Source organism: Impatiens glandulifera, chromosome 5, assembly GCF_907164915.1.
Source record: "Impatiens glandulifera chromosome 5, dImpGla2.1, whole genome shotgun sequence".
Lineage (NCBI taxonomy): Eukaryota > Viridiplantae > Streptophyta > Magnoliopsida > Ericales > Balsaminaceae > Impatiens > Impatiens glandulifera.
The window spans coordinates 46,172,836-46,200,666 of NC_061866.1; the positions used below are offsets into that span (position 1 = coordinate 46,172,836).

General features: G+C 36.4%; 7 protein-coding genes across 7 annotated transcripts; 3 read left to right on the top strand and 4 right to left on the bottom strand.

Annotated features, from left to right (window-relative positions):
• Nucleotides 1-4,912: 4,912 nt before the first annotated feature.
• Nucleotides 4,913-6,309, top strand: LOC124938403. The gene is made up of 2 exons (XM_047478838.1): nt 4,913-5,078; nt 5,575-6,309. The coding sequence occupies exon 2, from the start codon at nt 5,642-5,644 to the stop codon at nt 6,158-6,160; it is 519 nt and encodes a 172-aa protein (XP_047334794.1). The 5' UTR covers nt 4,913-5,078; nt 5,575-5,641; the 3' UTR covers nt 6,161-6,309.
• A 2,266-nt stretch (nt 6,310-8,575) lies between these two features.
• LOC124937863 (proline-rich receptor-like protein kinase PERK8) lies at nt 8,576-9,808 on the top strand. Its single transcript, XM_047478192.1, has 2 exons — nt 8,576-9,396; nt 9,488-9,808. The coding sequence occupies exon 1, from the start codon at nt 8,732-8,734 to the stop codon at nt 9,389-9,391; it is 660 nt and encodes a 219-aa protein (XP_047334148.1). The 5' UTR covers nt 8,576-8,731; the 3' UTR covers nt 9,392-9,396; nt 9,488-9,808.
• On the bottom strand, nt 9,765-10,709 carry LOC124937864 (ras-related protein RABA1f-like). Its single transcript, XM_047478193.1, has 2 exons — nt 10,392-10,709; nt 9,765-10,315 (listed from the first exon to the last, which is right to left on the bottom strand). Exons 1-2 carry the CDS (start codon nt 10,610-10,612, stop codon nt 9,892-9,894), a joined length of 645 nt encoding a protein of 214 aa, XP_047334149.1. The 5' UTR covers nt 10,613-10,709; the 3' UTR covers nt 9,765-9,891.
• Nucleotides 10,710-10,990: 281 nt separating this feature from the next.
• On the bottom strand, nt 10,991-14,515 carry LOC124937862 (glutamic acid-rich protein). Its single transcript, XM_047478191.1, has 2 exons — nt 12,097-14,515; nt 10,991-11,590 (listed from the first exon to the last, which is right to left on the bottom strand). Exons 1-2 carry the CDS (start codon nt 14,449-14,451, stop codon nt 11,162-11,164), a joined length of 2,784 nt encoding a protein of 927 aa, XP_047334147.1. The 5' UTR covers nt 14,452-14,515; the 3' UTR covers nt 10,991-11,161.
• A 1,556-nt stretch (nt 14,516-16,071) lies between these two features.
• On the top strand, nt 16,072-17,075 carry LOC124940620 (PLASMODESMATA CALLOSE-BINDING PROTEIN 5-like). Its single transcript, XM_047481142.1, has 3 exons — nt 16,072-16,576; nt 16,666-16,693; nt 16,775-17,075. The coding sequence occupies exons 1-3, from the start codon at nt 16,216-16,218 to the stop codon at nt 16,935-16,937; spliced, it is 552 nt and encodes a 183-aa protein (XP_047337098.1). The 5' UTR covers nt 16,072-16,215; the 3' UTR covers nt 16,938-17,075.
• Nucleotides 17,076-17,932: 857 nt separating this feature from the next.
• Nucleotides 17,933-18,673, bottom strand: LOC124939500 (RING-H2 finger protein ATL40-like). The gene has a single exon (XM_047479971.1). It carries the CDS (start codon nt 18,671-18,673, stop codon nt 17,933-17,935), a length of 741 nt encoding a protein of 246 aa, XP_047335927.1.
• A 7,260-nt stretch (nt 18,674-25,933) lies between these two features.
• On the bottom strand, nt 25,934-26,556 carry LOC124940206 (SKP1-like protein 1B). Its single transcript, XM_047480692.1, has 2 exons — nt 26,226-26,556; nt 25,934-26,127 (listed from the first exon to the last, which is right to left on the bottom strand). The coding sequence occupies exons 1-2, from the start codon at nt 26,517-26,519 to the stop codon at nt 25,954-25,956; spliced, it is 468 nt and encodes a 155-aa protein (XP_047336648.1). The 5' UTR covers nt 26,520-26,556; the 3' UTR covers nt 25,934-25,953.
• Nucleotides 26,557-27,831: the final 1,275 nt, after the last annotated feature.

Here is a 27,831-nt window from a genome sequence, read left to right on the forward strand (position 1 = left end):
TTGGTTTTAATTAACATATGTACGTTTTCAGTTGTGCTACGTGTATAGGGTGAGCAACCCACAAGTGGGAGGAGTTAATGACCGTCGATTTCCAATACTGTCATGTTGGAATGACACGACTTTGAAGTTTAGACTGGATACGGAGTTAGAAAATGGAGGATTCGGACAAGGAAGCGTTGTGGGACGAATTCCACTACCGGGGATGTGGGGGGAGAACGATGAGGAGGATAATGATGTGGGGGATGATGATGAGGAGGATATGAATGAGGGGGTGTCTGAGACCCCAAAGGCGGCGGCGGCAGCAGCAGCAGCAGCAGCAGAACCACCTAGGACTAGGTCACCACCTAGGACTAGGTCACCACCTAGGACTAGGTCACCACCTAGGACTAGGTCACCACCTAAGACTAGGCCACCTAGGATGAGGTCAGAACCAACGCAATCAACACCTACGAATCAAGGCCTACCACCTATGCATATAACACCTCTTAACACGGCAGGTCCGGACGTTGATAAACTGACTTTTACAGAGAATTTGGCGTGGATTGCTAAATGTACGCTGTTTATTGAAAAGGCCACGAGAAGACTGGAATCTTTAACTTCAGGCTGGGATGCCTCGCCAATGTATGACAACGCCATCCACGTAATTTATAGAGCAATGGATAGTAATAAACCTTTTAGGGATGCCATGCACAGATACTTCAAAGATCGAACACCCACAGAGGATGATGGGGTAAACGCTCACACTGAGGGGGCTCATACTGAGGGGGCTCACACTGAGGGGGCTCACACTGAGGGGGCTCATACTGAGGGGGCTCAAACTGAGCGTGCTCACAGTGAGGGGGCTCAAACTGAGGTAGCTCACAGTGAGGGGGCTCAAACTGAGGTAGCTCACAGTGAGGGGGCTCAAACTGAGGTAGCTCACACTCAGGTGGGTGATCTCGAAGAGGAAGATGAAGATGAAGTACCTGAAAAAGATGGATCTCCAAGAAAAAGAAGGAGAAATCCAGTGCGACATATGAAAATTCCAGCACGCCTTAAATCTCCATACATGACGCAGAACAAGCCGACGAAGATCATCGAGCCTGCCCCTCAAACTCATGCGGGAAAAGAATTGGTTGCTTCCAAAAAACAGAAGAAATATCCCATACATATGATGGAACTTCCAAAAAGCCTTCAATCTCAATATATGAAGCAGAACAAGCAAAGAAATGTAGAGTTCTATCATTATGTCAATATGGAATACCGAGATGAAGTCGTTGTGGGATTCATTTATGCAGCTGATTCGAATGCCTTGTAAGTCAATATTTCATAGTTTTTTAAATCATGTTTGTTTGGCTGAAGTAATGGTCCCGAAAGTGTGGTTTCGGGACCCGAAAATGGTGGTTTCGGGACCTGAAAGATGGTTTCGGGACCCGAAATGGTTGGTTTCGGGACCCGAAAGGTGGTTTCGGGACCCGAAATGGGTGGTTTCGGGACCCGAAATGGGTGGTTTCGGGACCCGAAATGGTTGGTTTCGGGACCCGAAATGCTTGGTTTCGGGACCCGAAAATGGTGGTTTCGGGACCCGAAAGTTTGATTTTTGAGAGATGTTTTGGACTGCACGTAGTCATCAAAGAATGCGTTCATACTTTCACTCCGTTGAGATGTTGACATGCCGGCCCAAAATTGTCCTTTGACATAAACAGGTATCCATTTAGATCTTTCCAAATACAAAGATTTCAACCAAACATTATCTTCCAACTGATAATCTTCAATTAATCTATTCCAATCTTCTTCACATTGTTGAATATTTATGGAATTGTATACTATGTTTTTCAGCCTCTTCTTTATTAGATGATATTCAGTATGGCTTCCAAGTTTTATAGGAAGTTTCTTCATTATATGCCACAAACAAAATCGATGATGAGTTTTAGGAAATACCGTCTCAATTGCAATCGCCATGGATCGACATTGGTCTGTGATTATGGCATTTGGAGGTCTATCATGCATACATTCCAACCAAGTTCTAAACAACCAAGTGAAAGAATTTGAATCCTCACTAGACAATAATCCACATCCAAGCAAAATGGATTGACCATGATGATTAACACCAACAAACGGAGCGAAAGGCATGTCATAGCGATTTGTCAAATAGGTTGTATCGAAAGAGATAACATCATGAAAATCTTCAAAGGCAGCCCTGCACCTACCATCTGCCCAAAACACGTTTTTAATTCGGGATTCCTCGTCCAAATCAATAAGGTAGAAGAAGTTTGAGTTCCTGGTTTGCATTCTTAAGAAATAATTAGTGAGTGCTTCAGCATCCCCAATCCCTAACCTCAACCGTCGTGCTTCTGTAACGTAATTTCTACATGTCCTCTCATCGAAAGACATGTTTTCATACCCTCCAGCTTCAACTACAAGTGATTGAAATGTTTTGGCCACAGTTATTCCAGCTTCATCGTTTGTATCCAATCTTCTCTTTACATTTCCGTCAATTACTTTGTAGGATCTAACATGACGTATTCTCTTAGGGCTTAAAGAATGGTTGTGCTCAAGAAAAATACTTGTTATCACATATTCCCCTTCATTTCGAACAACAACATTAATCTTTGCTTTACAATCTGTCTTCGTTATTGGTCTAGGCTGATGAAACTTGTTTTTTGACTTCGATTCTTTCAGAAAACTCTTGGCACAACCAACGCTGAAGTATTTCCTCTTACCACCTACATTTTTGCTCCCTAATTTGGTAATGCCGAATCCCGTTGAGTGGGCATATGATGTGTAGAATTCAAGAAGTTGTTCTTCGGAGGAAAATGTCATTCCAACACTAGGAATGTGACTGCAAAAATTAAGTGAAACCGTAAGAAAAAAGTCCATAAACCAATGATTTCGGGTCCCGAAACCACCCTTTTCGGGTCCCGAAACAACCCTTTCGGGTCCCGAAACCACCCTTTTCGGGTCCCGAAACCAACCATTTCGGGTCCCGAAACCACCTTTCGGGTCCCGAAACCACCCTTTCGGGTCCCGAAACCATCTTTCGGGTCCTGAAACCACCTTCCGGGTCCCGAAACCAACCGTTTCGGGACCATTTCGGGACAAGGAAGGACCCTTTCTTGTCCCGAAACCAACCATTTCGGGACAAGGAAGGACCCTTTCTTGTCCCGAAACCAACCATTTCGGGACAAGAAAGGACCCTTTCTTGTCCCGAAACCAACCATTTCGGGACAAGGAAGGACCCTTTCTTGTCCCGAAACCAACCATTTCGGGACAAGGAAGGACCCTTTCTTGTCCCGAAACCAACCATTTCGGGACAAGAAAGGACCCTTTCTTTTCCCGAAACCAACCATTTCGGGACAAGGAAGGACCCTTTCTTGTCCCGAAACCAACCATTTCGGGACAAGAAAGGACCCTTTCTTGTCCCTAAACCACTAGATCTGTTCAGGGTACCTTTCGGGTTCAACATGGGTGGATCTGTTCAGGTTAAGTTCTTCATCTACTGGGTTGTTCAAGTTCGGTGCTTCAGTTTCCTGAAAATTCAAACAGTTTAAATCCATAAATACTTATGTAAAATGTAAACCCTAGATCTGTAAAATCAAAACCCTAGATCTATAAAATCTAAACCCTAGATCTATTCAAAAAAAAATAAAGATCCTTAAAAAGGATACCATGGAGAAGTAAATGCTGCCGTAGAAAGAAATAAATGCAGCCGGAGAAGAGAAATAAATGCAGTCGGAGCAGGAGAAGAGAAATAAATGCAGTCGGAGCCGGAGAAGAGAAATAAATGATGCGTTTCAGAGAGAGAAAAAAATACAGAAATATGAAACCCTATTGGGTGAAAGAGGATAAATTTGTTTTTTTCTTTATTTTTCTCTCTCCTAGCTGGCAAGGCCACGTAGGATTCGTGGCCTTGCTTTCGCTACTCATTCGTTGGGTTTATCAATACTCATATGGAAAAGTTCAAAATTGAAACGCTAGTAGGACCTACACCTTACTTGTCATTACCATTTTTACCCCCACGCTCCTCAACCATATATTTCAAATGAATACCATTTCAAATTATATTTCTTACTTTATTTCTTTACTTTACATTAAACCAAAATTAACTATGATATATATTTAAAATATAAATTAACTAATACTATTTTCATAGTCATTAATCCTTACCCACCTCAACTTAAGTCATTATAAATTAGAATGGTAATGGTGACATTTGATATTTTTACTATTTTGTAATAATAATAATAAGTATTTTATACTTAATTCAATTATATATTTTTTTAAAGATATTTAAGTCTATTTCTATTAATAAAATTGAATTTGGGAACCATTACTTTGGGGAAATTTGATGAAATGACCTTAAAAAGCATTAAATGCGTTGGTGATAGCACATAAATTTAATTGCGCAAATAACCACTTTAAAATATTCTGACGAAATTATCCCGTCGTGTAATGCGAAGACCAGAATTTTCTCGCGAAAGAAAAACACGTGAAAAGTCCAGAATTATCATGTCATTCGTGTTACGCGACGGGATAATTTCACAACTTTTGTTTTTACGAGACGATCCTGCATTTCACGTTCGCGACGAGTAATTTCCTCATAATATTTTGAAATTCTCATTTGCGCGCCAAACGTATTTAAAGTTTTTTTTAGGTAATTTCATCAAATTTCACTTTGAGTCTCTATATATATAATTATGTTAAGTGTAAACAAAAGTCACCACATGGACCTATTTACCTATCCTATTTGACTTTGACTTAGTGACTTTTAATTTTTTAGGTTAAATTATGAATAATATTAATAAAGTGAGATGTCATTATTCTATGGTTAAAAAACAAAAAGAAGACTAATAATCAAATTTGTATTAAAAGACAGAATGGATAAGGTGTAAGAGAGTAAGACTTAAAATGCAGAAAATTGACAAATAAAGAAAAAATAAAAATAAAAGGAAAAAATCAACACCAGAGGAGGAAGCAATTCCATTTCAAGATTTGTTAATCTCAGATATTATTTGAGGTTCTCTGGTTGATACTCGCCATCTGGGTAGTAGTGAGTGCGCTTCGATCCTTCTCTTCCATTAGATCCGACCTGTTATGAGGTTTGTTTTGTGTTTTTTTTATCAATCGATTCCGAAATGTTTGCTTTACATGATGATAATGATACTTTGAATTCAATGATTCGTATATGCTAGAAACCTAACAACACATGGTTTGCTTTTTTGTATCTTTTTGGGATAAATGTCTTTATCTTCTTAGTCAGAAAAAAGGGTTGTTTATGATTTGCTTTATTTAATTAGGGTTTTTTGATGTAACCAGATAAGGGTTCCATTATTGATGGATATCATCATATTTACTTTGTTTACAAGCAAGTATTGTACAACAATCATGTGTTTCTGCAGGTTTCCTGGAGGGATGTTGAAACCAGATTGCTTTTTGAAATTTGGTCTTGTTAATAATAAGGCTAATTAATGAATGTCATTCCTAAAATTGCTTGCTTCTTTACAATTGGTAGTCTTTTCTTCTTTTTCAAAAGAACTCTATGTTTGCTTTCAATCTTCATGTTGATGTTGTCTGCATTCTTCTTGTTTCCCACAGTCTGCTAATCCACACATAGTTGAGAATTTTTAACCTTTAATCCGAGGAAACTTTTAGAAGAATTAGAATGATGGCACCAAGTCTGGAATCTATCAAAGGCGGTGGTGGATCAATCAAAGTTGGGACGACAGGTACTATAAGTAACCTAATGTTGAGAGAGCTACAATCTGCAAAATGTGTGTCTCAAACACCAATTACCAGAAACAAAACATCACTGGCTTCTGTTTCAATCCCAAGTGGACCTTCTACTCCCAGAAAACTAAAGCCAAGAACTTCACCGGGTGAAGCCAGCAGTAGCAGCAGCAGCAGCAACCAAAGCAAAAATCTTAAGAGCAGTTCTGACATTGCTGCTTCCTACAAAGGAAAATATCAAAACCGGACAAGCCATCACATACCCATGTTGAATTCTGACAACATATCGTTGGAGGCCACTCCCATAAGGCAAAATAAGCCGAATAAGAAGGGAGCTTACATGGTGGAAGTAGTTGACATAAAATGTGGGAACCCAGATAAGGCATGGGCCAACCCGATAACAAGTCGACTGAAGAAGCTTGGTTTCTCCAAATTGTCTGAAACTATAGCCTAAGAAGACACACCTTCAACCATTGATAGTCCTTCAAGAGAAATGTGGTTAGGTATATATAGTTGTAACCGTTGATGTTGTATGATTGAAACCTTAATTTTTCGATGAAACTCTATGATATTTCTTCCTTATTGAGAGGTTTAATTCTACTACGGCTCAAACCAACCAAAGTTATTGCTCAACTTTTTATTATATTAATCCCTATTTATCTAAACTAGTATGTAATGATTATCTTGTGCTAAAGTGGAGAAGGGATAGTTATTGGGTGTTCCACTAACATGGGTATTCATTATTAGTCTGTCAAGTTTGGGTTATGATGAATTTAGTTTTTGATGGTGAGACCATCAAGATTCAGTTATGACTACTGTTGAATTTAAAAACCAGTAAAAAAGATAACAAACAGATATAAGTAACTAATGTATTTTAGTTTATTGTTCTGCATCATATTCATGGCATCTTGTTCCATTGGTGTGGAAATATGGAATCTGAATTGCATCTTCTCCAAATGGGTCATCTTCAATCTGGCCCAGAATCAGGTCTCAGTTTCTGGGTCTTCATTGAAACAATCTTGGATCGTCTAGATGCGAAACAGGTAATAACTTTGTTCGTTCATTCATTCAATCATGGTTTAGGGTTGATTTGTATTTCAACTACACGGGAATGCAATCAATTGAAGGAAGGTTCATATGATAAGATGGATCTTCTTTTGAAGCATGAGATTCATCCATTAGATATTTTACTAATGATGGCAGCTACTTGCCCAAAACTGAGGAGATGATGAAAGTTGGGACCAATCACACGGTCAAGGATGCTCAATTACTTACTGCCATTGATAAGGCGCAAGTCTTTCAATATTTCCTTTTCAACCAATAACCACCATTGAAAATCGGTGCTTTTATTCCAACAAGGAAGGTATATTAATAATATATTCTTCTTTTAATTTCCTCCACCAATACTAGATTACACCTTGTTTGGGATTATTTGATGTAGGGTATAAATAACCAGGTTGCCTGATGGTGATTTACATAAATAAATAATATGTATTTGATTGAATATATTGAAAAAAAAGTTTTGATTTATATAGTCCACGTCAAACAATAGCCAATTCATAACTTTGATTTATATAGTCCACGTCAAACATTAGCCAATTCATTAGGTTGCTTATTTTCAAGGTTTTGAAAATATATATTTTTTTTTTCCGAATTCTGGTCTGACAAGTGTCGAATCGGATTTTAATTTTTTTTATAACAGAAACCATACAAGTTAAATTTTTAAAAATGTAAAACAAACAATAATTACTAAGGTTTAAGATGAATCTACAATGAAGAATAAAAAAAACCTCAAGTTAAAATATTTAAAATTTAAAACAAATATTAAATCTTCAATTACTAAGATCTAAGATAAATAAAAAAATCTAAAAGAATCATATGCTTAGAATCTTTAAAATAGAAAACAATGATTTAAATCAACAATTACTAAAATGAGAAATTTACAATAAAAATGAAGAACCACACATTTTTAAAACAGAAAATAAATATTAAATTTTCAAATACTAAAGTCTAAGACAAAGAATCTATAATGAAAAAGAAGAACCAAGTTAAAACCTTTAAAACAAGAACAACAAATCAAATTTTCAATTACTAAGACTATTATCAATTTCAGCACAATATCAAAATCAGATTTCAATTTTACAAAGCAGATAATCTAAGATTTAAAACCTACAACAGTCTAATGAATTCAAACATAACAATTTCATGATTGGTATAACCAGAATAAAAGATTAGTCATAACTTGTTTAAAATCCGAAGATCAAACATAGACCTTGGTTGCTACTTACCCTTAAATCCTCTTTCCGGTCACATGACATTTCAGATCACCTCTCTTCTTTGTGGTTTGATAAACTAATTTTTCTTGTTTATTCACCAATTTCATTGACTGAACGTTTCTTAGTATTTGCTGAAAAATATAGAAATGTTAATAGGGATGGGTATTTGGGAAATTTGATATAACGACCCTAATAAAGCCTCGGGGAATGTCTAATAAAACTTGCGGAAATGACCACTTCCTCCATGTTATGACAAAAACACTCTGCGACGCTGTGTCGCATAACGCGACAGAACTCTAATTTGGCGCGATGACAATTGTGTCATGCGACGGCACACTCGACGAATTAGGGTTCTGTCGCGTCACGCAAACGCGACTGAGGTATTTTCGTCTAAAAACTGGAAACGATGGTTTGGACAATTTTTATTAGACACTGGTTATTCAGGCCAATCATTTAATCAAATGTCCCGGTATTTAATATTAATTTGTAGCATGAATAAAGGTTATTTTTATTATTATTAATTAATTTTAGTTTGGAAGAATAGGCTAAATAAATAAAGAAATAAAGAAATAATAAAGGGGTTGGTGCTTAAAGATGATTAACTTCGGAGTCTCAATCAATCAATCGTCGTCTCTCAGATCTGAAACTGGAAACCACCATTTTCCTCTTCCTTTCTTCCTTCCCCGGCCGGTTTCACATCTGCTTTCTCTCTCTAATCCATTCTTTCCTGTTCGAGATCGTTGTGGTGGATGGCAAGTAGGACCAACAAGTATGCGTCTCTCAATTTCAATGACATATACGAGAAGAAGATCATAACCACGTCAAACAACCGATCTCACGCCAATTCTTCCGCCAATTCATCGCCTTCATTCTCATCTTCTCCTTTCTCCGGCACCGGCAAGACTTCCTTATCCAATTCTCGCATCCATGGCAACATGCTCGTCCTGACTCGTCCGTCACCAAAACCTATTGTTCCTCAATCTCCTCCTTCTCACACGCCACCGCCGCCGCCTCCGCTGTTGCAATCTTCTTTCCAGGATCCGATCCGCTCCGAATCGGATTCCATCTCTCTTCGACCTCTAGGAAGTACAGGATCCGGTCCATCTCTGCTTGTTTCTACTACTCCTCTTCTTGCGTCGCAGAAGTCTGATAAGGATTTGAATCCGCCTCTTTCACCGTCTCCGTCGCCGAAAACGAATCGGTTTGTTCCACCTCATCTTCGGCCAGGTTTCGCAGGTCGAGAGGAGAAACCAGGGCCGGATTTCCAACAGAAACAGCCGTCTGGACGCACGAGAGAGATCGGGAGTCAACGGTTAGGGCATTACGGTGAGGACGGGAGGTTGAACTCTGGTTTGATGGAGATGAAACGACCTGGTTCAGGTGGAACTCGTCCGAGTTCAAGTGGATAGAAACGGTATGTATGACCTTATTCCTTGTATACTTTTTGATGATAGAATGAAATGGAATGGAATGGAATGAATCATAGAAGATGCTTTTGTTTGCAGATATCAGTGATGAAGATGAGCTCCCATTCCTAGGATATAAGGATGAAGATTCATTCGTAGCAGAAATTTATACCAACTTGGAATCGGATTTCATTACACTCAGAAGCCTTCTTTCTGAAAGCTTTCTTTGAAGCCCCTTCTTTCTTCTTTCAATCATCATCATCATCATCAATCTGGTTTGGTTGCTGACAAACTAGTTTTGTTTGGTCGTTTCTATGATGTTTAATATTATTTATGTTTATCACAAATTCAAGCACTTTCTTTGTATCATGGATCATCTTAATACCAGTAATTTATCACAACGTTTCTTCTGTTTATGCATTTGCATTGCATTGATTCCTCCATACATAAAACAAGAAAATAAAACTGAAATTGAAGAACAAAAGGGGAATGAATGGAAACACTTATACTACTGAGCAACATCCGATTTTGTTATTGGTTCCTTGTACATTGATTGTTTGGCCTTCTCTAGGCAATCCAGATGGATCATCACCAACTTGAAGACTCTTCTTGCTAACAACTTTGTGTATTTGATTAAGAGCTTCAGTGAATGCATTTTCAACATTCCTAGATTCCAAAGCAGATGTTTCGATAAAGAACGTGTTCTCTCTTTCAGCAAATGCCTGTCCTTCCTCAGTTGAAACAGCTCGAAGATGTTCCAGATCTGCCTTGTTTGCTACCAACATGATCACCATGTTTGAATCAGTATGATCTCTTAGCTCTTTTAACCATCTTTCTACATTCTCGAATGTTACTTGTCGTGTTACGTCGTAAACAAGCAATGCTCCTACTGCTCCTCTATAGTATGCACTCGTAATTGCTCGATATCTGAAACAAACAAACACATTAGTTATATCCAATCCAGATCTGAAGCAATTCAAACAAGTATAAGATCTGGTTTTACCTCTCTTGGCCGGCGGTGTCCCAAATCTGGGCCTTGATGACCTTATCATCGACTCGGATGGTACGAGTAGCGAATTCGACTCCGATTGTGGATTTGGATTCGAGGCTGAATTCGTTTCGGGTGAATCGGGAGAGGAGGTTGGATTTGCCGACGGCTGAGTCGCCGATGAGGACGAGTTTGAAGAGGTAATCATAGTCGTCGTCGGTTCTGTAGGCTCCCATACTTGACCGGCGCCGGCGATAAAGAGATTTGTGAGCACTTATTTAGAGTGAAGATGATTGATGAAGCCCCCACTCACTCACTCGGCGCCGTCTTATAGAAAAAGAAAAGAAAAGAATAGTAACGTTGGCTCTTTACTGTCTTCGCTGTGTATAGCCTGTAAGTTCAAAAACAGGTCCCACCGAAGAATATCTTGGTTTTATTTTTATTCTGTTTCTCAATTACCAAATTTACTCTAATTACCAAAAACAAGTCAATTTTTGTATTAAATAATCAGCAAAGATGCAAAATCCAATTATTACTAATAATGTAAGATCTTTGGCATGGATAGAAAAGAGATTGAGTTGAGTTAGTAAACCTAGAATGAAAGAAGAAGAATAGATTACTGCTTGAAGTTAAAAGCAAACAAAAACATTCAATGAGAGAGTTTTAAATAACAAAAACCTACTGATGTTGTTAATGTAAGTAAGATAATTGGTTTAACAATAGCAGTAGTAACAGTAAATAATTGCATTTACATATAAAGAAGAGCATTGGGCTACTCTTCCATATCATATCTCTTCATCTTCTTCCATCTTGTCTTGCTTTTGATCTTCATTTTTCTCTTTCTCTTCTTCTTCATCATCATCATCATCCCCCCCTTGTTCTTTCTCTTTCACTTTCTCTTCTTCATCATCCCCTTGTTGTTTCTCTTTCTCTTCTTCAACATCCCCTTGTTCTTTCTCTTTCTCTTCTTCAACATCCACTTCTTTCTTTTTCTCTTCTTCATAATTCCCTTGTTCTTTCTCTTCAACATCTGCTTGACCATGCTCTACCTCCATCTCATGCCCTTGTTCTTTCTCTTCCACAACATCCCCTCCTAGCACATGCTCTACCTCCATCTCATTCCCTTGTTCTTTCTCTTCCACAACATCCCCTCCTTGCCCATGCTCTACCTCCATCTCATGCACTTGTTCCTCCTCCTCCACCATTCCTCTTTCCTGCATCAGGTACCAAATTTAATGGAATTGTCTTAAAATTAGCAGTCAGAAAATATAAGGTACTGTTTGATGTGAAATATTTCAGTCTAATTTCAAATAACTCACTGTCCTATCAACTCATCACCTAGAGTATCAAAATATCTACTATTTATATCTCTTATGTATATTTACCCAAATAACCCAACCCAAGATCAAACAAAGAAGCAATTCAGGTCTAACCAGGATGAAACAATTGAGAAATATAATCAAAACAAGATGAACCCATTTCATGTTATATGAATCTAAATCAATTAACTTAACAGAAGAAGAATTGAAATAGTACAATCATGTACTACTACTACATTCTTAATGGTCAAGCATATACTACAGCAGAACCAAATTTATCCCACTAAGATTGTACTGTACTACTTTCAAGGATTCAAAAACTTCCTCAACCAAATTTGAAATGCAGAACAACCATAAAAAATGGAGCAAAAATAGAATTTAGCCTATCAATTTGATGATACCTTGTTTTTTGCAGAGAAATCCTTTAGCAGTTTCACCTCATTCTCAATGCCCACCAACAGGTTGTCCAATGTCTGCAACTGATTAAAATGTAATCCCAGTTCACTAATAGCCACTTGTGTAATCTCGTTAAATTGGTGTTCAATCATTGCTCGCTTCACCCTATTCTCTTCCTCCTCTCTAAGGCGTATTTTCTCCATCTCCATTGTGCTCAAGACAAGACCCCCAGGACCAGCATCTCTATAAATCTGTTCTTCTGGAAGCTGATTCCGTTTCCTGTACAGTGTAAATGACTTATGGGTTTCTTTTAAAGCCTTGCGATAACCCTCTAACAGATTACCCATCAGACACATTTCGCGCTCCAGCCTATATATCTCGTTCTCCTTCTTTTGAAGCTCTTCAGACTTTGTCCTCTGCAAGTGTTCAATGATTTGTTCGCGATTCTGTAACTCGTTCATTAGATATTGCTCGTTCATGTTCGATTGTTCGCTGGCATGTTCTTTTTCCGAGTACATTATCCTAGCTTTACCAATCCAGTGCTGCAATTGGTCCAAGCACATGCCAAAGTCGCCTGATGTTTGTTGATGATGACCTGCCCAATGGCTATTATCGTCATTCCTCAATCTCTTATTGCTTCCGTCATTGGCAATATCGAGCTCGTGGCTGATTTCCCTCTTTCTGTTATTAACGAAAACTGAGGTGGGTCCCATTGATAAGGGATGCATCCTGCTGCTACTAGGATGTGCAAGAATCTCCATATTTGAGTGATCGTCAAATTGTCCGAGTGCACTACTGAAAGGGAGTTGTGTTGTATCCAAGTCTTGAAGTAGATTTTCGTGACTCTCAAGATTATCATCATCTTTAGACGGAAGGCTAAATCTTCCATCATCGTAATCGTCTTCATCATCATCAACAGCAGTCTCTATCCCCTCTTCTTCTTCTTCCTCCTCTTCAAAATCTTCTTTGACTTCCTCATATTGTTCTTCTTCTTCAGAATCTTCTTTGGTTTCTTCTTCTTCTTCAGATTCTTCTTTGGTTTCCTCTTCTTCTTCAGATTCTTCTTTGGTTTCTTCTTTCATCTCCACATAGCAATCCATGGCGCTATCAACTTCCGTATCACATTTCTGCAAGAAATGCTCATCCCTAGCATTCTTGCTATCTAAAAGCCAGCTTCCTTGCTCTAACTTTTCATCTTCTTCCATCTCATCATTCTTAATCTCTTCTCTTTCAACATTATCATGTCCCAAGGTCAATTCAACATTTGGATCCTCCATCCATAGAACATTAGCTGGCTCTTGCTCTTGGTTGTCCTTGTTCACTTCATCAATCTCTTCTTCTTTTACTTCCTCTTTAACTTCTTCTCCTTCCTCTTTAACTTCTTCTTCTTCTTCTTCTTTGGCTTCAACTTCCTCTTCATCCCCCTCCACTTCACTGAAGAAAATATCTTCCTTCTGTGACTTTATCAAATGCTGCAGATGAGATGCATAATAACACTGCTCAAGTTTAACCCCTTCAGATAGCTCCTTCTCTACCATAAACCAAATCATTCCTGCCCAATCAAATTTCTCAAGATTACCTTCTTTGATTACCCTGGTCCAATTCAAAACCTCAATTGGCATTATCCAAGTATCGTCGTGCAAAAGTATCCAGTTGGATATGAAATCATCAAAGAATGTAACGGTTTCATCACCAGGAAGTTCAGAATCCAAGTCAACAGGTTCAGATGAAGATGCCGTCGTCGCACCCTTTTCCTTCTTCACGGGCAACTTCAAAGCCCTAGCTAAATCTGCCCTGCTCGCATTAATCCTCTTCCCGTTAACGTAACCGCATCGAGATTTAGAATCATAGCTCACAATCAACTGGGCGACCAAATCCGACCTAACATCTTGATCAAAATGTATATGGGCGAAATCCCAAAGCCCTAGCCGCTTAATTAAATTCTCTTGCTTGGAGAAATCAAGAATCTTGTTGGGTATAAAAGGGATGATCTTTAGATTACCCAAAAGTTCTTGACTCTTCGCTTGGATTTTCCTCTCCAACGCCTCCTGCTGCTTCTTCTTTTTCCCCCCTACTCCTCCCTTCCTTCGCGTGTTGACTCGCCGCGAATAGACAGAGGGAGACGTGCGATTTTGTGGGTCAACATCATGCGGATCAGAGAGAGAAGACATACCTGATTTCTCAATAACCCAAACTTCTTCTTCCTCTTCTTCCGAACTGACGTATTTCTCTTTATGGGTTTGATCTAGGTTTCGCGGGATCCAGACATCTAATACTTGACATTCATCATTCGGATCTGGGTTAGGGTTTTGAGTCGCTTGCGGTTCTTCGGTTTTAGTAGAGTGAAAAGCTACGCTCATGTTGAGGATGATAACGTTATATGCTTTGCCCTTCTTCGGTTTTTTTTTTTTTTTCCTTACTGTTCAATGGCTGGCTGAAGAGATTTCAGAATTTTTGATGAAATCTTCTCTTCTATCACCGATGCTGAAATTTCTATGAGTTAAAATAGTAGTTTTATACGCAAAATTCATTGCCTTATTTATATGTAATTTGTAGAAAGTTTCTCTCAATAATAATTTTATTTATGGTATATAAAGTTTCCTACTTTTGAAAAAAAATATATATCTATATATTTTTATATGTACTACTTAACCTAATTGAATCATTCAACTATCAAAACAACAATTGATATGGCATATAAAAGAAAACAAAATATATGAGGCAAAAAATAAATAAATTATGATATACCAAATCTAAGACAACTAAATAAAAATTAATAGTAATTTGAAAAGACTAAGTTAATAAAAACAAAATTTTATTATGTGAATTATTGTTATTTATTATTATGTAAGAAAAAATATGAAGTTAATATATCAAAGAATAAAAAAAAGGAAAGAATGATTTTTGTTATACTTATGTATATATTGAGATTTAATGATCAAATCTATTATATACATTAATTAAGGAAACAACCATAATTAAAAATATATATATAATTATCCTGATATTCTATATTATTATTCAAATAATGATAAAATTTAAATAAGATATTTTTCTAAATAGATCATGTCTCAATAATAATTATAATAAAATAAAATTGATTAATTAATTTTACAATTTGGCATTAAATACATGTTACCCTAATTTTCCAAAAAAAAAAAAGTAAATCAAGATTATATTTTCTGTTTTGGATGCTTCATTGACTCCTTTTATCAGTAAGGTCCCCCTTATTTATTTTGTTGTAATCCAAATTTGTGGTGTTTGTTATTCTGTTGAATTCATTCATCTGTTAGAGACACTAATATTATCTTGAGTTTGTTGTAATCCAAATTTGTGTTGTTTGTTAAAAGGATAAAAAAATTAAGACCAATTGTTGATCTTTCCTTCAAAAGACTCTTGAGTTTCTTTTTTCTAAAAAAAACTCTTGATATTTTATCTACCCATAAATTGAAGAGTCAATATTTGATATTATTACTTATAACCTTTTTACTATTTTTTTATTATAAATGTATTAATAATCATTTATTAATAATGTAACTCTTTTTTAAGTTCTGTAGTCTTTAATATGTTTAATAGTTTTTACGTCTGGTTTGTGTCTGGAATTCGTACTCATAATTGTTTATCAATGAACAAATATAAAACTATTTTTTAGTTGATTAAATATTTTTAGTAGATCTCTCCATTGAAGACCCCTTTTTGCCAGTAAATACTTAAATGATTGGTGATTCATTGTCCCACCTTAATTAATTAACAACCATCGATTAAAATGTTATATATTTTTTTTGTTAGAATGAATGTTGATAAATAATAAATTAAGATTAGTCTTGTTATTCATTGTATTTACCTCCTATATCTAAATAATTGTAGGAATGTGGATCTATTATATATAACAAGAGTTATTAATTAATTATTGTAAAAAAAAAGAATCTGTAAATAGGTGTCTGAGAATAGAAGAGGTCGACATTAACAATTGCCACTCTCTCTCTCTCTGGTCCGACTTTGTTCCATCTCACTGTCTATCTGTGTGTACACACAACAACGGTCACATTTGATTCAGATCTAAGAAAGAACACTCACTCACTCACTCACTCTGTTTATTAGTCGATCCCATTATCTCTTCTTCAATGGATTCCAAGTGTTTTGTCTTTCTAATCTTCATCTTCATCTCACTCTCCAATGCTGCCGTTTCCGACCACTACCATTTGAGGCAATCCACCGGCGGCGGCGGCGCATCCGTGGCAGTAGAGCTTTGGTGCGTGGCGAAGAACAACGCAGAGACCACCCCCCTCCAGACGGCCCTGGATTGGGCGTGTGGTCAAGGCGGCGCCAATTGTGGTCCAATACAGTTGGGCGGACCTTGCTACGATCCCGCCGACATAACTCGGACAGCATCTTATGCTTTCAATGATTACTTCTTGAAACACGGATTGACTGAGGATAGTTGCAACTTTGACAACACTGCCGCTCTCACATCTCTCAACCCGAGTAAACATATCTCATTCTTCTCTTTCTCTTTCGATCTTGTTGTATTTGTTAGTAATAGTAATTTGTGCTCAATTTCTGTCTGATTTCAGGTCATGGAAGTTGCAAAATCCCATCAAGGTAATCAATGAAATCTTAATTAGATCGAGTACCCACACCTACCCACCTACCTACCTTCATACTATTATTATTGATTTTCAGCTCTACTGTGAAGAATGGAAGCTCGGCGGCAGGGACAACGACAATGACAATGGGGGATCTGAACAGTGGGAGTAGTAATGATGATCTTGATGTTAGAGCACATCTGTACAGGGTCTTCTTGATGTTTACCGTCTATATACTTGGCTTCATTTTTATGTACTAATCTTCAAATTTATCTACTACTTTCTTTGCTGCACATATAGAGATATATTATTAGATTATGTGGGTATCTATCTATCATCAATTTTGTAACATTTCTTTCAAATCATAATTAATGGATCTTTTCACTTAATTGTCACTCCTTTCTTCTGGGTCTTTATTATTATTGAATGATCTAGAAAAAACCAGATATAATAATCATTCCTCTAGAAAGTTCTTAATGAGAAATATATTCAAAGCATGTGATTGATTGATTACTCACATAATTGATATAATCTAATTTGTTAGTGATGTCTCAATTCAATTTAAAGTCAGATTTGTTACATCATGTCTAACAAAAAAAAAAACTTAATAATAATAATTCAAATCTTCACGATTAAGTCAAGAGGGGCCAAACAAAATAAAATAATATTACTTTATCCACAAGTTTATATGATTCGCTAATGAAATTTAGAAGGTCAATTGTTTCAAAAACTGAAACTTTAAGGCCTTGTTTCATCTTTATGTTTTTTTTTTTGTTTTTGCTAAAGATTTGTTAACTTTATAAAATTCTAACTATTATTTTATCTATTTAATCATTATTTTTATCTATCAAAATTATCTTTTATTTTATTATTTAAAAATAATCTATAATTGAGAGAGAAAAAGTTTGAAGTATTTTATTTAAATAGTAAAAAAAAAGATTTATTTTGAAAATTTAATACAACAGATTTTTTAGAAAAATATAAACAAAGTCAAACAACCTCTAGTTTAATAAATGTAAGAAAATATATAATTAATTAAGTATTTATTTATTATTATGTAAGTCTTCCCTCACGACTGAACTCGTCTAGTTAACAACAATCAACTCTCTATTTTACACGCAATTTAATATATACGCTATGTTTGAAAATATGTATATATATATTATAGAAATAATACATAATAATAATATAAAAAAAAACATGTCCCTCTTCATTCATCTTTTATTAATCAAAGTGATTTACTCCAATCAATTAATTAATGCTGATGAATTTGCCTCTCGACATCGAATAAAACATCAACATCATCTTGTCCACAAGATTGAACCCGCGGTAAAGATCTATCTCTGCTTATAATTCTCCTAAACGAACTCATTCGTGATTCAGACCCTCCTCCGACTTTAGCCGTCGGCGCCGGTGGTTGTAATTGAACGCCGCCGTCGATTGGTGGTGCGGTCGGTTCCTGGAGGAGGGAAGGAATGATATTGGATGGCTCGGTCAATGGTTGTTGCTCGATCATTACAAACGTGGGTTGAGCTTCGGTCCGACAAATCGGACACGTAGAGTGTGATTCGAGCCACATGTCAATGCATTCGGCGTGGAAAGTGTGATTGCAATTAGGTAACTTCCTTACCATCTCATCTGTTTCCAATAAGCTAAGGCAAACAGAGCAATCATCATCGGTCTCTGCGGCGGCGGCGTCAGGTTTCTTGAAAGCGAAGATGGGTAAAGAGGCGATGACGGCGGGGTCGAGGCCGGTTTTGGGTTGTTGGTCGGCCTGGAGAGAGAGCGCGGCGACTCGTATGTTTAATAGGGCAGTTCTTCGTCGTGATTGACGCCTGATCATGAAACGGGAGTAGATGTGGAGAGCTATTACTAAAATGACCACGAATCCTAATGAAGATATGGCTGAGATCATGATCTTGCTATTCATGTTGAATCCTTCTTTTGTACTCCCGGCGAAGAACGGCGTCCGATCATCATCGTCCCCGATTCCCATTATTAACTTGCTATAGCAGCCTAGAGAGAGAGAGAGATTTATCAGATTTTGATAATTAGTTAGCTAGGGTTCTTGTGGTTTGGTTAATTTGTAATGGGGATTTATTAAATATAATAGATAGCATGAATCTTTCTTCTTTCTTATTTTCTTTAAGAGAGAGAAAGGTTTGACTGTTGAAATCTTGACTTTTCTTTAAACAGATAAAGATATATATATAAAATAATGACTGAATATGAGTATAAAATATATTTGGTAAAAAGATTTAAAATATATTAATATAAATAATATGTTGGGGGGAGTGAAATAATAATTTTGGTTTTGGAATATTAAAATAACATAAACCCGAACAAGATCTTAATTTATGTATGTATAGGACTGTTTCTCATTAATTACTTCATTATTATTATATATATTTATATATATATATATATATCAAAGAAAGTCATGGGCAGGTTAACTACTGACGGACAGACGAGCAAAATTTTAAATAAGAAAAATAATAAAATTTGACTTAATTTGTTTAATTTTGAATATTATTTCACCTTTACCATAAAATAAGGAAACTTTCATAATTACCATGTTTAAACATTTCTCTCTTATTATAATATTGAAGTAAAATGTTTAGCACATGTCATGCCTTTATTATAATATTGAAGTAAAATGTTTAGCACATGTCATGCCTTATGTACGAAATATGTACACGTTACAACATCTCTCTTTACATACATTTATTTTTATATATACTTTTTTAATTTAATTTTAAAATTAAAATAAAATCAAATCATAAGATTAATGTTCATTTCAAGTTTCAACTCAAACTATTTGTATTTCAAAACTTATCACTGTGATGTTTTAGGCATAACTTTAACACTTAAAATTATTTAATAAATTTTACTTGAAAATAACTTCATAATATTTTATATAAAAATATTTTAATAATTTAACCCTTTTTTTTCACCTATCAAAGTTTGAATTTCATAATAAAGCAATATCAAACAATTTGCAATGTTATTTTCCATCAGTCAAAATAAAAAATGGACCCAAAGCTATTCTAAAACTCCAACCATTGATTTCCATAACAGATACAATATTGTCAATGATAAATCTTATTTTTTATGTAAAAGAAAAGTAATATATTATCTACTCATCAAAAAATTATCTAATACACTATTTATTTAAATAATTTCAAATAACTGATCAATTTTTAATAATCACATCAAAATCTAGATTATTTTAAAATAATTTAATGGTTATCCAAATATCCCAAAATAACATAAGTCCTAAGCTAGCTAGCTTTTAAACAACATTATAGGTATCATTAATACAACTAGAATGTATCCAGTGTATTTGCAGAGTAATGATATAAAAAACCGTGAAAATATATTACGGTAAAAGTTTTATGGACGGGTCAACCCATAATCCGACCCAAGTATCAATTTACTCTCACATAAATCCAAATTATCCATAGTTTTCGACCCGGCAATCCGGACACTTTAAAAATTAAGCATCATTATATATATATATAGATTAGTTAGTTAAAAAGTTGAACTTATATTGTTAAAATGTCACGCGTTTATCAAATTTTGGGTTGAATTTAAAATATAAATTGTTATTAGCCTAGTTGGTTAAAAGGTTGTACTTGCTTTGTTAGGTTGCAAGTTCGAACAATACCTATAACATTTTTAATTTTATTTTTAACCGTTTTAAGTTTATGGGCGGGTCAACCCACAATCCGACCCAAGTATTCATTTACTCTCACATATATTCAAATTAACCATATCTCTCAACCCGGCAATCCGGACACTTTAAAAATTAAGCATCATTATATATATATATAGTTAAGATAAATTTATTTAGTGATACACATTTCTTCCTCTCATCAAGTTCATTGTCCATGCAATGAATGCTCGGTTATCAAAGGCATGAAATTGAGTCAATTGAAGAGTATATGTGTGAGATGCAAGTGCAACAATTTTTCGGGTTACAAAATCATATAATTCCCATATATAAATAATTTAAAAATACATCTATTGGCTCAAATGATAAGAGATTACAAATGGAGATTAAAATGTGTGTATAAAATAACTTTCTCTATCTCCACCATTTGACAATTATACATAAAAAACCGGCATATATATATGGTAGGCTTTTTCATCCAAAGTATGCATGGACCAATGAACTTTGTTTCATTACTACTTTAAAATACATTAAAGTATGTAAACAATTTACAATTACAAATAAACGTTAATGAACACTTATGTATTCCTTTGTCAAGCTAGCTAGGATTCACACAATCCATCTCCATGTGCACGCCTCTACTTTTTTTTTTCTTTCTATAAGAATTAAGAAACACATATTAATATTATAAGTGGCCTCTAGTTATTATAATAAGATGAAGTAGGGAATCTTCAAATCTTTTCAAATAATTTGGATGAAAATGTTAAAGAATATGATTTAAATTGCTCACTGGCTCATCAATTTATGCAACATATAATGGAGGAGGATTCTATTCTGAGTAAGTCTGAGCTTGAAAAGTATTTCGCGGATGGTATCGTGACTGTGAATTCAGAGTGCAAGTTTGATTTGCTCACTTGGTGGAGAGAAAATGGATACAAATATAAAATTATTTTCTTTCATTGCTATTGCTAGAGACGTCTTAGCCATACAAATTTCTTCAGTTGCATCAGAATCGACTTTTAGTACAGGATGAAGAGTTCTTGATGCTTATCGTAGCTCTTTGACTCTTGCAACAACACAAGCTTTTATTTGCACTCAAAATTGGTTACTCTCTAAACCACTTGTAGCTGAAATAAATCAAACAATGAGTGATTTGAATGATTTCGAAGCTATTGAAGAAGGTACCATATAAATAAGTTATGATTATTTAAATCATTTTTCTAAATTTAATATCTCATTATTTGCTCTTAATTCTTTTTGTAGAGTTTCAATCAAGATGATGCTCAACGAGGAATTATAAATTGTGTGGTTGTATGGATTAATTGTTTTGAATCTTTTGATTGCTTAGTTCTAAATATGTTTATATATTATAATTTTGAATTTTATTAGTCAAAATTGAAGTGCTTATTTCTTTATTTAATTTTTATTGGCGCAGGAGTATATTCTACAGTAATCGTGTGGCAAGGAGGTACTTATTACTAAGTTCTATAAAAAAAAAAAAAATAGCAATGTGATGCGGTGCGAGTCGAAGAGGCGTTTATGCGAAAGTTGCAGCATCCGAAAATATCTCGCAAGTGTCAGATTTCGACGATTGCCTAGTGTTTTTCGGGCGGAAACGTTTAGGGGCTCAAAATCGCATTTTTTATTAGTTTCGGGTGTTTTTTGCAATTTATTAAAAGTTGTTTATTTCTTTTGCAAGCTAGGGTTTGAGTATTTAAAGGATCTTAAAACACTTTGTTAGGGGAAGATTATTAATCAGAAAACGAGGTTTCCTCAATATCTATCAACGTTCGGTATTCGTAAGAATCAACGAATCTTGATAAAGGTTCATCCTAGCCACGCACGCTGCATCAGTTGGTATCAGTTTCCAGTCGACCCTGAGGTATGCCGCCCCGAAGACAGCCGCGCAACCCTACCCCTGGTGCTGATGATGGTGACCTTGCTGAGTTGCGACGTGAAAACGCTGAGTTTCGCCGTGATAACGACGATTTGAGGCGGCAGGTTGAATGGTTGACGCAACGGATGGATGCATCTATGCACATGCACCACCCTGAAGATGATGTTACGGTGACAGATGAAAACCCTCTCGGTGGTCTTCGGAATCGATCCCCTGAACGCCCCAATCATCGCTGGGAGCAGGCTTTCAGGGTGGACATCCCTAAGTTCGATGGTAGTCTACCACCGGAAGAGTTTATTGATTGGCTTTCTCAGGTTGAAGAGATTCTGGATTTCAAGAAAGTTCCTGCAGATCGTCGTGTACCCCTTGTTACGACCCGCTTACATGATCGTGCACAAGCATGGTGGCAACAATTGAAACAGACACGTGTTCGTCATGGTAAGGCAAAGCTCACGAATTGGGACAAATTCAGGAAGCATATTAGGGCTGCGTTTCTACCATATAATTACGAACGTAACCTGTACCAACGGTTCCAGAATCTTCGTCAGGGTTCTCGTTCTGTGGATGACTATTCCACTGAGTTTTACACCTTTGTGGCTCGTGTTGACCTGTCTGAGTCCCCTCTCCAGTTGGTTTCTCGCTATATTGGTGGCCTTCGCCTCCAGTTGCAGGATATTTTGAATATGTTTGATCCCTTGACTGTTTCTGAGGCACATCAGCGTGCTTCACAGGCTGAGAAACAGCTAGCCAGGCGCGGTTCGGGTAGCTTTGGAAAACAGGTTGTCCCCACTAGTGGCATTGGTTCTTCTTCCCAGCCGGCCCATCCCACCCTAGCCCCCCCTCGCGGCACTACAGCTCCCCCGCAGGGACGTCCCGGTGGCTTGCGTTGTTTCAATTGTGGTGAAGTTGGCCATCGCCAAGCAGAGTGTCGCAACCCAAAGTCCACCAATCGTGGTCTTTTTACTGAGGTGGATGATCCTGACTCTGCTCTTCCTTCAGATTCAGCCCCAGTGTATGATGTTTATGATGATGAGGCAGCGGAGGAGTATGTTTCTGGTGATGTTGGCCCCCTTTTGGTGATTCGTCGATCATGTTTAACCCCTCGTGCTCCTGACAACGAGTGGTTACGCAATAATCTGTTCCATTCCACTTGTACCATCGGTGACAAAGTTTGCACCTTCATCATTGATGCTGGGAGTTGTGAGAATATGATTTCTGAGGTTGCAGTTTCGAAGCTGGGTCTGTCCACTGAACCTCACCCCAAGCCTTATCGCCTGTCCTGGCTGAGTCAAGATTGTGTTGATGCCAAATCAGCCCAAGAAGGGTGCTGCCCCCACTCATCATGCGTCCCCCCTGCCACCTTGTTGTCTCGGGGTCCTTTTCAGACCGCCATGGTTGAATCTGGCATGGTGTTTGCTCTATTTTGTTCGCTGATTACCTGTGGTGCTAGTTCTGAGATTCCTATTCCAGTGCAGCCGCTGTTACAGGAGTTTGCAGATGTTTTTCTTGAGAATCTGCCTTGTGCCTTGCCTCCTTTGCGTGATATCCAGCATCACATTGACTTGGTTCCAGGTGCTGCCCTACCCAACCGTCTTCATTACCGCATGAGTCCCAAAGAACATGACGAGTTGCGTAGACAGGTGGAGGACTTGCTGGCTAAGGGACACATTCGAGAGAGCCTTAGTCCTTGTGCTGTCCCGGCCCTTCTTACCCCAAAAAAGGATGGGTCTTGGCGTATGTGCATTGATAGTCGTGCTATCAACAAGATTACAGTGCGTTATCGGTTTCCTATTCCCCGGTTGGATGACTTGTTGGATCAGTTGGGTGGTGCTTCTGTGTTTAGCAAACTGGATTTTGTCCTTGGGCTGCCACATACCCAGCGTGGTTCTGATTCGATTTTTGTGGTGGTTGACCGATTCTCGAAGATGGTTCATTTCATTCCCTGCAAGAAAACCTCTGATGTTGTGGTTGTTGCACAGTTTTATTTCAGGGATGTGTATCGCCTTCATGGACTTCCTGCCTCCATAGTTTCTGATCGGGACACTCGCTTTGTGAGTCACTTTTGGAGGAGTCTTTGGCGTTTGGTTAATACTCAGCTGAATTTTAGCAGTGCCTATCACCCGCAAACTGATGGCCAAACTGAAGTTGTTAATAGGTCTTTGGGGAACCTTCTGCGCAGTTTAATTGGGGATCATCCTAAGGCTTGGGATCTGAAGCTGCCTCAGGCCGAGTTTGCTCACAATCATGCTGTTAATCGCTTCACTGGTTTCAGTCCTTTCCATGTGATTTACGGGCTGTCTCCGCGTGCTCCTCTTGATTTGTTAGCGCTGCCCAGCAAGGTGCGTCCTCATTCCACTGCTGCGGATTTTGTTGGTCAGTTGGCTCAGGTTCATCAGACCACTCATGACCGCTTGGTTGCTGCTACTGCCAAGTACAAGGAGAAGGCTGATTCGAGAAGGCGTGCTGTTGATTTTGAAGTTGGTGACTTTGTGTGGGCTATTCTGACTAAGGATCGTTTTCCAGCTCATGAATATAGCAAGCTTGCTGCTAAGAAGATTGGTCCTGTTGAGATTGTGGAGAAGATCAACCCCAATGCTTATCGTTTACGCCTTCCCAGCCATGTGCGTACCTCTGATGTGTTCAATGTGAAGCATCTTGTTCCTTTTGTGGGTGAGTCTTCTTCTGATGAGGATGATGCGGTTCCAGATTCGAGGACGAATCTTTTCTACCCTGGGGGGAATGATGCGGTGCGAGTCGAAGAGGCGTTTATGCGAAAGTTGCAGCATCCGAAAATATCTCGCAAGTGTCAGATTTCGACGATTGCCTAGTGTTTTTCGGGCGGAAACGTTTAGGGGCTCAAAATCGCATTTTTTATTAGTTTCGGGTGTTTTTTGCAATTTATTAAAAGTTGTTTATTTCTTTTGCAAGCTAGGGTTTGAGTATTTAAAGGATCTTAAAACACTTTGTTAGGGGAAGATTATTAATCAGAAAACGAGGTTTCCTCAATATCTATCAACGTTCGGTATTCGTAAGAATCAACGAATCTTGATAAAGGTTCATCCTAGCCACGCACGCTGCATCACAATGTATGACATGTTGGGTAAGAAGAATGGAAGTGAGAGTGGTGGAGGTGGTGTTGTAATTATTCATGGCACTTGGATGATGTTTTATTTTTTTTTAATTTTGCAAATAGGTAAATTTGGATTGCTGAAAATTGATTTATTGTAATATGATAACTTCAAAATGGAGGGGTGAATTTGATTTTGAATTGTTTCTCAATGTTATATATTTAGGGTTCTTAATAGATTTTGAGATTTAAGGCATTATTTTGAAAATTTTATATTCTAGTAACATAATAACAATTTTTTAAGTATTTTGTATAACTATTTATGTAGATTAGATAATTGTGTTTTTAAATCAATCAATTCGAACCGATCAAATCGACTAAACCAACCGTTTCAAATTTAGCAAACAAACATCAACGGTTTAGATGTGTATTTCGGTCAATAAACCAACCAAACTGAACCGTTTACACCTTAACTTAGATTATTGAAGAAACCAATAATGTAAAAAAAGAAAAAGACAGAAAATTCATTAGAATGTAAAGAAATTAAGTAGAGAAACTTAATATCTTCAATCCATAGTATAATAATATTTACCACCACTGAAAACAATCTATCTAAAGATGATGAAATTGCAATTATTATTACTCAAAAGCCCAAGCATTCTCCTTACGAATTTCTTCTTCTTCCTCGGGAGTAAAATCATTCTTGATATTAAAAGTTCTACGAATCTCTTCAGGAGTCTTTCCCTTAATCATATTTGCCACAGCCTGACAAGTTAAATCCAATAGAGTTTTGATCTCCAAATAATTTGCAGCCTACAAATCAAAATTCATTCAGAAACCCTAAACAAACAGAGAATCATCAAATAATAATTTAATAAAACAAGAATAAAGCTTTTAAAAAAAAATCAAACCATAATAAGATCAAAGAGAATGCCCTGATCGACTTGGACGAAATCTTCATCAAATTTCTTGAGTTCTTCTTCAAAAGTCTTTTCTTCGGATTTGAGTTTTTCGGCATGTCGATTACAATACTCGATAACCTTGGCCATAATCTTGCCGGTGATATTAGGAACAGGAATGACGGTATCGGCGCAACTATCTTCGATCATGTGCCGCAGAGTTTGCGATTGATGTGCAACGATTTCATCCATCTCGAATGTTTGATCATCGGAACTATTCAACACAATCTTCTTGAAGTTCGACATTTCTGCGGCAATCGCTGAACGATGATTCTTACAAAACAATGATACAGAGAGAATGAGAAAGCCGAATATATAAAAACAAACCTATGTAATATATATATATATATATATCATTAAGTTACAAAATATCTTCAAATTAGGGTTTAGTCTTATTTTTATTTTGTCTTAAATTTAATTTAATTTTGTCTTAAATTTTATTTTATTTTATTGAAAAAGGAAACATTAATCTTTTATTACCAAAATAAAATAAAATGAACAAATAAATATAAATTATTATTATTTACAACCAAAACCTCAAAGGGATAACTATTATTTAATATATAACTCCACATTATTATTATTTTTTTAAGTAGTTCATGAAATTTTATTAATTTTTAGTTTCTAAAATTTGATTTCAAAATTAAATTTTCTTAAAAGAAATAATTGATAATTGTTTTCTGATAGACAAAAATGAGCTATGAGAATTTGATTAATTATTTTAAGAATTAAATTTCTTTCAAATGGAATTTAATTTAAATATGAATTAATTTTCATATATTTTTGAACTAAACGTGGCATAAAAATTATAAGGCCTTGTTCTATTTGGGATTTTAAAAAATCAATTAAAAATCAATTTTTCAATCAATTATCTCTCAACAATCACATTATTCATTTATTAATCAAAATATTAAAATAACCTCAATTTTAAATTATTAATTTTTATTTTATTCATATATATCAATACCCTTTCTTTTTACTAAAAATAATCATTTTTTATTTAACACCCATAACTTATCTATTTAAATATATTTTAGGTTGTATTTAGTTTATATAGAAAATTCAAACAAACAAACTTAGAAATGAAAAAAAGGACGGTCAAAGGCTTTGATGATGACGAAGGATTCAGAAGATCCGCTGGCTGACGGGTGTATTCGCCTCGTGTTTCGCGTGGAGGAAGTCGAAGTCTGTATTTGAAGCGCACCAAGGAGGAGGAGGAGGCTACATCGGCAAAAACGAGACACAGAGAAGTGGAAAACGTCCGGCGAAGCTTCTTGCATTTCCGATTGATTGGATTTTCATTTCCCGTTTCGTCTACTTTTCGCTAATCAGGTAATCCTCTACTCAATGTAACATATATATTCAGTGATTAAGGCATCGATTTTGTACACCGATGCCGTTCATTCCATTTTTTTAGATTGTTTGTTTGGTTTTTGGCTGTGAGTCGATTTGATTTGGTTTTGTGAGCTGGCTGTTGAATGATTGGCGTTAGTTTAGATTTAGCTTAGGACTGGATTAGATTATTAGGTTATGATTTCGTTCTATTTTGTTGAAATCC